The sequence below is a fragment of the Fragaria vesca genome, unplaced genomic scaffold (genome assembly GCF_000184155.1).
Source record: "Fragaria vesca subsp. vesca unplaced genomic scaffold, FraVesHawaii_1.0 scf0513067, whole genome shotgun sequence".
Taxonomy (NCBI): domain Eukaryota; kingdom Viridiplantae; phylum Streptophyta; class Magnoliopsida; order Rosales; family Rosaceae; genus Fragaria; species Fragaria vesca.
In genome coordinates this window covers 68942-79259 of record NW_004443441.1, presented here as the reverse complement: position 1 = coordinate 79259, position 10318 = coordinate 68942, and the positions used below count along the sequence as shown (strand labels likewise).

Below are 10318 nucleotides of genomic sequence, written 5' to 3'. Positions count from 1 at the left end.
TCGATATATATATATATATATATATATATATACACACTATTATTCTATTGTCATGGCTTTGTGTTTTCGATCATCATTCGCACAAAGTTCATATTGAGTGATGACCATGTGACATACAAATTATGCCGACTAGATAGGAAAAGAGTGTCATAAGAAAATGTAGAGATCATATGCAAACCATATGAATAGTCTGTAATTTTGTTTGTAGTAATCTCTTTGTTCTTCTCTAATATACCGTAACTTTCACTCTATATATTTTGTTTGTAGCAGGACATTTTCAGTGTCAAAGTGAAAAGAGCATTACATATTTAAAAATAAAAAATATGACGTGTGATAATATTGAAGCGAGCAATCATCCAAATCCAATGTTTTTGTTCACTAGAGTACATATATTATATAGTTGGAAAATATATAATTATTGATTGCAAACTGAAAGGTAAAAAAACAGATGGATTTACCTATATTTTCCTGTACCAACAGATACTGTCTAGCAATTTGATTTAAAATGATCAAAATTTATTGACAAAAAAAAATACTTAAGGCTATCTGGAAGACTTCCATAATACAACAGCATCAGAATAAGATGTTCTAAGTTCTATGCTTTCTCTTGATTTTTCCTTCTTTTGTTCTAATTTTTCCAAATTGGTCAGCATAATGTTAATGAATTCATGCTTTGATTGAATGTTATCTGATGTAGAGAAAACAAAGAGGAAGAAGCAGCCAACATCGATGGTCTTTTCCATGAAAAAACTTGCAGAAACAAACAACTTCAATTATTGCAGCAAATCATGCATACAGTGAAATGATCTTTGTGTATTGAAATGATCAGGAAGATTATCTTGATCACTGCAGTATACCATTTTGGTGTTCATATTTTCATAATCCAATTGTCTTATTTCTAAATGGCAAGTCATTAGCTGAACTTGGCTTTTTCATCATTGTCTTATATCTGTTATTAACTTTATAACACAAAGTTTAGTATATACGCATATCTACTATATAACCCGCTGCAACGCGCGGGCAACTTTCTAGTTGAATAACAATGGCTGTAATTTTGATGGCTGTAATTTTTCAATCGAGTTTCTTTGATAGACTCAACAGCGAGAACCTTTGTGTAGTCGCAAGGTCAATTACCTTTGTGTAATTTTGTGAATTAGGCCAACGAATAATACATTGTGTTGCCTACTGATTTACCCATTTATTGTATGCTGATTTACCAGCGTATATATTTTATACAGTACATTTTCGATTGTACAATGTATGGCAACTAAACTTGTAAATGAGTGCTAATCAGTATTTGACAAGCAGCAGGGTGAATATTATTTACCGTATTAGCTGTCGTTTAAAAAACAAGAACAAACTGTTAATAATAGCAGAGCACTTGGCTTTACTAGTTTTTACGAGGCTTACTCAGAAATGATACTGACGACAAGAACTCATTAAGATTGATAGATCACCATGACAAGAATTAATATAAGAGTACATGTTATATTCCCTCCTGCTAATCGATGCAAATAAATCCCTTGTACTGGCAAACATGCATCTTATTCTCAGATAATTAAAGCGTTGAGCAGGGCCTTCAGTCAAGTAACCAGTTCATCATTAGGCTCGTTAGTATAACCTAGAGTACCATAATCTCTGAGGGAAATCAAGCTCCCAGAATAACTCATGATCTTTGAAAACTGCTCGGTCTCAAGTGGGCATGTCACAAGATTGATGGAATCACATCTAAGATCCAAAAAAAATATAGCAATACCATTGGACTTCAAAGAATTGTCAAGATCATTGAAAAATATGCCATGCTCCCATTCACCACAAGTCGCATACTTCAACTCAAACTCAGGACGCATGTCCACGTTTATGTTGTACTCTCTCGCCCACTCTTTCTTAGCATAATCTTTCATCACCCATATCTCAACATTCATACCTCCTTCTGGCAATGAAAATGTCTCCACAATGGCCATTGATCCTCTTAAAGTAAGTAAGTGCAATTTGGAATCCCTGTTCGAGCTTTGCAATGTGGGGGGAGTAGGAGTCCAACAAAACTCTTCATTCTTGAAGTCAAAAGAAATTATGTGGCTTTTTATTGCACCTCCTGCTTTCACCAGCCAATGCATATCTCCATATGCGCAAATATTATAGGCGCGATTTAAAAGACAGGGAGGAACAGATGATATCTCTCTCCATGAGCTCGTTCCCAATACAAGAACATGCGCCAACATGCCGAGGGTACTATAAGGTTCCTTACTGAGAATCATGGAAATACGAACAATTTTGTAGGTGTTCGTTATATTATCAAAACCCATACCATACCAACCAATGTGTACTTCAGAATTTGGACCATATTTTGTAAGTTGTTCAATGCTATCGGTTGGGAGAATTAAAACTTCTCTACGAAGAGGATTGATCAACAGGCAATGTCCATCTTCCCAGGCCATGCATAACAAGTTGTAGAAAACGAAACATATACTGTAGCTTGTATGGAAAGGGCTTGACGTCGAATGAGTAAATGTGTATTCGCCTTTTGTCAGTGCGGTACCGCCATCATATCTCAGTGATTGCAAAGTCACAGAAGTAGTGTCCTCTTCTCCATCGGAAGGACTTGTGTAAGCAAAGCACATAAGTTGAGGTACTTGAACAACATGGTTGTTGCCAGTAACGAGTGAAAGTGTGTACTGCCTAACGAAAGAGAGGCTGTCAACTTTGTTTAACAAGGTCTTGGACACACATCGGATGCGACATAGTGATTCTACCGGCAGTCTCAAAAGGATTTTCACCACGATATCTATGGGTAGATCCATCAGCTGCCTAGGGTTTTCGTTGCCGTTATAGTACTGCCTCCTCAATCTCTTGCACCTCACCATCTCCTTATATGCTTTTTGAAGCTTGCTAGGTTGATCAGTCGTCAAAATTAGGGAGAAACCTTGTTTCGGTTACTGCATGCTCTTGATACTTTTTATTTTTTATTTTAATTTTTTATAGCAACTGCTGTCTCCATTTCTCATTAGAATTGGAAAACCAAATCCTTAAAGGGTAGGAATTCGAAAAACATAATAGTATAATCCCAGAGATCCTCCCCAAAATTTCAGATATTAAACCCAAAGCACCAACCTACAAAATTTACTCTAGATCAGCCTAAATAAGCCCAAAATCACAACCACAGACAATTGTAACCACGGTGGCGGAGAACACCCATAACCCGCCAATTCTTACAAAATCTAATCAAATGCGAAAACCATGTATTTAGAGTACGAAGTTTCATACCTCATGCACCTAAAAACATAGCCGGAGTCTGTATATATAACCCTAAACCCTTGAAACCAAAAAAAAAAAAAAAATGATGCTTGATTTGGGCCCGGGTCGGGTCAGCCATATATGAGGTTTGGCGGGAGAAGTACCTGCTAACTCTTTTCCCGCCTAATCATCATCATCCCCCAGAAGCTGTGATTAGACCTGAATATGGGACCCAATTCCTCCTGGGACCCACCCTTTGCCACCCTTGAAATTTGATCAAACATTTTCTCTAGCACCAGAGAAGCCATGGCCGCCACACTCTCCAAGCTCCTCTCCTCCCTCCTCCTCCTCCCGCCTCCACCGCCGCAGGAACTCCCTCCTCCGCCACGTGTCCCTCTCCCTCTTCCCAAGAGGGCCCCACCCGCTCTGGTGGCCAGCTGCTGGGCCCCATCAAATGTAGCCTTCCCTCGCTGGCCAACTCAAACCTGCTCTTCTTCAGCTCGGCCGGGTTCAACGCCCAGGTGACGGTCCAGGAAAACGAGCCGGAGGAGTGGCTGATCAACCGGTTCAGGCGTGAGGTCATCAGGGCCGGCGTGTTCCGTGAGTGCAAGAAGAGGAGGTTTTTCGAGAACAGCCAGGACAAGAAGAAGAGAGCTGGCTTCATTTCCAAGAAAAAGAAGAAGAGAAAGGCTAGGCAGGCAGCTAGAAGGAACAAGAATAAGAACAATTACCCCCAAAGGTTTGATCTGTCTGACTCGTTTTAATTGTGCTCTTAATATTGCATTTTGGGTATGTTTTCTAATGATGTTATGCTTAATACTAGTTGATATTGCTAGTTTACAATTGAGAAAAATTAGGAACTGCTACATATCTAACAGGGTTGTTGTGGAATTCTGAAGTAGAATTGAAGTAGTATAAGTGCGTAGTTAGTTTTTATTGAGCTCTTGTGATTCTCATTTCGTAAAGTGTTTGTGAATGTTCTTCATTTCTGCACATCTTGCTTGGTTCATGTTCTCTTATCTACTGAATTTGTACATAGAAAATGCTATCTAGTTTGATTCAATTCAGCTTGCTTAGTTGCTTATCTGAAAGAGTTGTGTGCGTATGTTTTTCATCTCAATCTAGCTAGTACAGAACAACCATTTCTCTACTTATTTCATCATACTTTTTCAAAGATTTATCTTCATTGCTCAGGTTCCTTTGTGGGAGATTTATCTTTGAGGGTTCCTTTAGAGGCTATATTTGTTTGTTCTAGTTATGCATGGTTGCAGCCACACGTACTGTAATGTGGGCTAGTCAGCTTTGCTCCATTTATGTGTAATGTTGCTTGCTCAATTGCTTTGTGTTCTGAGGGAATCCTATCTCCAACAGTGATGATTAATCATTGTTCTCTATGTCAGGTCTTCGCAATCAAGATATCGGAACCAGTTCAAACAGCAAAAACCCGAGAAGGACAACGAACCCAAGAGGAAAGAGGACAGTGACAATGATGATAACTGGGACTTCTATGAAGTAGACCTTCCTTATAATTGATATGAGATGATCTTTAATTGATATTAGTACTGACGAAGCAACAAGTGCAGCCTAACCGGAAATTCCTTATGTCACAATTTTTGTTGTTATATACTCACGGTGATTGTAATTTAACAGGCTTAGACAAAATTTGCTTCCATCTGATCTGAATCCTAATTTGAGGAGGACATCAAATTAACTGTGCTTAATTTCGTGATCTTCATTTTATACTAATGAGTCTCAAACTTGGTGGAGGACGGCATATGATGCAACGTGCCTTCTATCCTTCTTTTTTTAGTTATGTGCCTTTTGTCTGTTGAGCTAGAAGTTTGGTGATAAATCCTGTTGTCCCATGGTGCTTGGTGAGTTTAGACTTTTCAGACTTCATCCCCATTATGTATCTGTTTGGCCTGCATTTGTAAAGAGTCTTTGCATTTGGGATTTTGAAAGATAAAGAAAGCAATGTAAAGTCTTTGGATTTGAGATTTTGGAGGATAGAGAAAGCATTGTAAACTTGCACAGGTTGTAGATGTTATTACTTCTGGCTCACAACCGAGTTGGTAACTCAACAATGACAATCAGACCGGCCGAAAACCTAGTCAACTTCTAAAATTAAGGATTCTCTTTCCCATGAACCAAAATATTAACTGAGATATGGTTTAGCCTGGTGGCTGGTGCAGTTTGTCGCAATCGAGACACTTCAGGCCAATCTAAAAATATGCACATTTCTGGGAACATCACTTTGCTGATGAATAGATGTCCTGGCAGAAGCAATCCAAGCTTTCATATGCAAACCAGTTTTTCTTCATCTGCAATAAAAGACAAAGTCACTAAATATAAGAACACTGACATTGCATCATAGAATAGACATCTGATACTTGGAGATAACTTACAAAGTAAGGGTACTCCTCCATGCTAAAAGTCTGCGGAGCACTCTCCATAAACAAATTAATGAAGTAGAGAACAAAATTGCCACATTCTTGATCATTTCTCTGCTGAGGCACCTGAATCATTTCCACTTTTAGTACATTTTTAAGGTGAATGTAGTGAATCAGAAAGAGACTATGTTTAGGTTACCTTAGGTACCAAAAGAGGAATTTTTCTCAAAAGATCCATATTCTCAGGCCTACCCTCTTCTCTAAAGATGTCCACTACAAATCTGAAAACAATAATAAAGAAAAGAACATGTAGAATTAGAGGCAATGTATAATCAAACTATGACAAGGAAAGAAGGGGACGAGTTTTCCCATAGAAAAACATACTTTCTTATATCTGGTTCCAGCCTCCTGGGATCTGCCATTTCAAGAGAATCAAGCAACAGCATGCATGGTCTTTGGGTCTTCGATTCAAGATTCTCACCAAAATGACACAATATTAGTAGGTTCCAGTGGCTCCTAATTAACCAGATGGTGACATTTCAGGAAAGAGAATATCATAACTCCAATCGTTTATTGACCAAAACAATCTTAGAAGAAGGAAGGAAAGAAAGTTACCAGCAAACAATAGGAACAAAAACATATTTCTTTGAGAAAATATGCTTCTTCTTAATCCAGGTTAGCACCTTGTCTTTGGTGGTTGGTTTTATATACAAGGAAAACCATATGCAGTCAAGGTATGTGAAAGAAGTCTTCTTGTCCTCAGAAAAGCTCTTCCATAAGGACCTGCACATTTCAAGCAAATTTCTAATCCCATGCAGTAAATCGAAACCAACTTTTTCACAGCAGATCACTCAAATGTTGCACTCACTCAAAGTAGCACTGAAAGGTTCCAGAGTCTAGCTCCTGTTTTCTCCTTGACACTCTACAACCTCGAGAGACTAGCACTGGTTTTCTTCTTGATACAGCACACGCTTTAGATTCTTGGTTCTGCGTCTTTCTTGATACTTCAAGGTTGACATACTTTGTTTTAAAACTCCTCACTGATCTCCGGCGATGAGGACATGAAGTTAAAAAGCATGGGGATATCTTCTTAATCTCTTCAGTTTCTCTCAAACCCAAGCTCTGTCTTTGAGCTTTCGAAAATGCTAACACATGCATCCAACATGTTCGATGCTTTGACATTTCATCAATATTGTAAATCCCTGTTGCAGTATAGAACACTCTACTATCACATCACATCACATTTCTTACCAAAGTTGATCATACAAAGCAGTACATCAGCATTCAATACAGAAATAAAAAATGCATTCCCTATAAATGTCAATCTTTCACCATTCCACTCCAAATCTAATTTGAGGGTTTAACAGATATATATGAGAGTGAAGCTCAGCTGCTCAAGTAATACATGACACATTTTCCCTCATTCAACATAAGCCTTTGTGTTCATTTGTTTACAGTGAATTTCCTTCAATTTTCTAGTTTTAGTAAAAACTTTAAAGCCAACAGTAATTTAGTTTTCTTCACTCTCCTCATCCCATTATATGATCAGTAAAGTTTCAATCTTTAACCCCAAATTTAAAAAATAAAAAATAAAAACTAATTTTTGATCAGTACAATGCAGAAAAAAGCAAGAGTAATTGTCAGTGTCGTGAAGAAACTCACCTGAAACCGAGCATTTCAAGTCGGATTCGGGTTCGGGTTTCGAGTCGGAGTCGATGTTAATGGGTCCATCGCTGCTAGGTTTTCTCCTCCCCATTGAATTTCCGCGGCCAGGAGTCGGAAACGTCAGGAAACGTATCCATAAATAAATAAATAATAGAATGCGTGGGGCAATTGAGACATTTCAGGTTAATATCACACTATTACAGTGCCTCCTGGTTTTTGCTTTTACGAAGCTTAATTTACCGTTTGCGTAACTGCATTGAAACTCTAGTTTCGGAATCGGTGCTGGAGATGGACCAGGGCGTTCTGGACTCCATGAAAAAGGCCAAGATACAAGTGGAGCTCAAGAAGCTTGATGAAAAGTGAGTTCGTATTTTGAGTTTGTATGGTTTGGTAAATTTCACTATTGATTAGTGTTCAGAATTAGGGCTTTAGATGAGTGATAATTTAGTGTCTTTGTTTCTATTGCAACTATTGGTGGTTTCGCAATCGATGGAATACTTGATAAGGTGTGTCAATTATGTGATATTTCACTGTTATGCATGGTTTATATGTTTGTAGCAGCTTAGGTATTAGCTATCCATATGTGAGTTCTAATTTCAACCACTGTTTCACAGGTGGTGGATGCTCCAGAGATATTAACTGTGGTTGGGAAAATCCCGTACTTGTCTGAGTTTTTGAACTCTCTGTATGATTGTCAGTACAAATCATTTTCGCAGCATTTGGTAAGTAGATAATTTGTTTTCATTAAGAAATTCCTAATCGCGCGAGTTACAGTCACATTTATTTTTCCATTTTATTCATAGCTCTCATTTTCTGTCTTCGTTTTTTGCAGCTGGTCTGACTGAGCAGATAAAGTTGGATCGTTATTTGCATCCACACTTCCGGTATTACATGAGGGAGATCACAACCGTTGTTTATTCTCATTTTTTGGAGTCGTACAAGAGTGTCACTATTGAAACAGGATCCAGAAATTGTCGCGTGTCATTGATCTTTAAGCACCGGCTTTTCTGGATTTTGAAAGTGGTCTAAAGAACTTGAAAGCATAGCAACTTGTGACTTTTCAATTCTCATTTGATGAACCAACTTATATTTCTTATTTTGTTCATGGAGAGGTTTTGGTTCATGTCCCCCTCTCTTCTTCTACATTCTTTGAGCACTAGGTGTCTCTCAACTCCCGGAACAGCTCACGAGTTCCATTGTCTTGACTTGACAAAATTGAAGACATGATGCTGTGCATTTCGGTCAAATCATCCTCTGTTAATGCGTCTTATTCTACTTTGTTGACAGCCATGGTTTCTTTCTGCAATGTGCTCATGACCTTCGGTGCTTTATAATCTCAGCCGTGATCCTTTCTTGGAGTGTAGCTATGGTATGATTGGCATCAGTTCCAGCAAGAAATATATCCTACAAATTAGTATTATATAGAATTGGTGAGGTAAAACATCTGCCATGCAACTCCTCTTACATTACTTCTGGAACCGATGAACACACACACACATGAGACCATGTATCAGGTGGAAGAATAAACTTGGGTTTACAATTCTTGATGTTAACTTTTGCTTGCTAGAAAGAAATGTTTAATGATCAAAATGGACCCTAGCTAGCATCTCAATTAGTCCCTATATATAATCAGAGCATGTGTATCAGGTGGATTTAAACAATAATTGAGATTATTATATTTCTCCTGATAGGAAACTTAGATCTTATATTTTCATATTAAATACAAGTGAATCTTATATTCATGACGATGTTTCATATACATACAAGAACTTTCATTACAATTTTTTTTTTTTGGCTGAAAGATGAGTGAGAGAGAAATGACCCTTTTCTTGCTAACCACTATATGTTTGATACATCTATTTATCTTCTCGTATTTAATACAAGATCTCAAACATAAATGTATGTCCCTTTTCTTGCCTCAAGTATTAAAAATCTCAAACATATCTGTCGCGGATTGCAAGAGACTTTTCAACTACTTATTTCAAACATCAGCATATATAAAGTTATTATAAACTACAGGAATCCAATTCAGAAACAAAACAGCCTAGCTAATACAATTTATTTAAATTAAGTACTGCAGAACATAGAGAACACAAGCTAGCTACTTTTCTTACTGTAACCACTAACCAGCGGAACTAAGCTGATGAATATGGAATAGCCACGGCTTTGAGAGGGTGTTTCTTATGAATGGTTAAACCAGATGATTCATTCATGTCTAAATCCTCATTTCTTACTCCACCAGGCAATTTCCAATCAAACTTGTGCAGCAAATTTGCTAGACCAATCTCATTGACAGTCGTAGCAAACTGAATCCCAGGACAAATTCTCCTTCCAGCTCCGAACGGAATAAACTCGAAGTCAGTTCCTTTGTAACTTAAACCACTGTTAACCTCCAAGAACCTCTCCGGTTCAAACTCTTCCGGTTTGTAACTGAACGATTCCGGGTCTCTTCCGATCTGCCAAGCATTCACTAGGACTTGTGTGTTGGCCTTGATGTCGTAACCTTTTATCTTCACATCTTGGATCGACATCTTAGGCAAAAGTAGGGTAAATGGAGGATGTAAACGAAGAGCCTCCTTAATCACTGCCTTCAAGTAGTGCATATCAACCATGTCGTCCTCTGTTAATATTTCTTCTTCTCCCTTTTTTACACTCCTCAACTCTTTCTGCAATTTGCTCATGACCCTTGGGTGCCTCAGAATCTCTGCCATTGCCCACTCTAGAAGTGTAGACGTCGTATCCGTCCCAGCAAGGAACACGTCCTACATGTACATTGCATGTCATTATTTTTAGTAGCAGAGCTATAGTTTATTGCTGCATATTATCAGAACCACATGCCATGTTAAAGTCATTGATCTTAACCAGTTAACCGTCCACTGTCGTGTAATAGATCGGAGAATCTCTAATTATCAGAAATGACCTAATTACTACATAAATAAGACTTTCCACTTGTTTATCATTGCTGCATATTACAGAGAGAGAGAGAGAGAGAGAGAGAGAGAGAGAGAGAGAGAGAGAGTACGTTACGT

At 38.1% G+C, this 10318-nt stretch overlaps 3 protein-coding genes across 3 annotated transcripts in view; all 3 read right to left on the bottom strand.

Moving 5' to 3' along the window:
• Nucleotides 1-1583: 1583 nt before the first annotated feature.
• Nucleotides 1584-3291, bottom strand: LOC101305625 (F-box/kelch-repeat protein At3g06240-like). The gene is made up of 2 exons (XM_004309753.1): nt 3265-3291; nt 1584-3111 (listed from the first exon to the last, which is right to left on the bottom strand). The coding sequence occupies exon 2, from the start codon at nt 2862-2864 to the stop codon at nt 1584-1586; it is 1281 nt and encodes a 426-aa protein (XP_004309801.1). The 5' UTR covers nt 2865-3111; nt 3265-3291.
• Nucleotides 3292-5376: 2085 nt separating this feature from the next.
• Nucleotides 5377-7380, bottom strand: LOC101305332. The gene is made up of 7 exons (XM_004309752.1): nt 7287-7380; nt 6493-6826; nt 6240-6407; nt 6009-6140; nt 5824-5905; nt 5640-5750; nt 5377-5555 (listed from the first exon to the last, which is right to left on the bottom strand). The coding sequence occupies exons 1-7, from the start codon at nt 7378-7380 to the stop codon at nt 5484-5486; spliced, it is 993 nt and encodes a 330-aa protein (XP_004309800.1). The 3' UTR covers nt 5377-5483.
• A 1728-nt stretch (nt 7381-9108) lies between these two features.
• LOC101302420 (cytochrome P450 71A26-like) overlaps nt 9109-10318 on the bottom strand; it is a 2360-nt gene continuing 1150 nt past the window's right edge. The window contains exon 2 of the mRNA XM_004309745.1: nt 9109-10051. Coding sequence (XP_004309793.1) covers nt 9425-10051 — 627 coding nt within the window. The 3' untranslated portion in view covers nt 9109-9424. The remainder of the gene's footprint in view (nt 10052-10318) is intronic.

Excerpts from the sequence above, each read along its gene's own strand:
- LOC101305625 (XM_004309753.1), bottom strand. The coding sequence starts at position 2,864 with ATGGTGAGGTGCAAGAGATTGAGGAGGCAGTACTATAACGGCAACGAA.
- LOC101305332 (XM_004309752.1), bottom strand. The coding sequence starts at position 7,380 with ATGGGGAGGAGAAAACCTAGCAGCGATGGACCCATTAACATCGACTCC. Across the intron at positions 5,906-6,008 it reads CTGGAACCAGATATAAGAAA|ATTTGTAGTGGACATCTTTA; the intron begins GTATGTTTTTCT and ends TATTGTTTTCAG. Across the intron at positions 5,556-5,639 it reads TGGAGGAGTACCCTTACTTT|ATGAAGAAAAACTGGTTTGC; the intron begins GTAAGTTATCTC and ends CTTTTATTGCAG.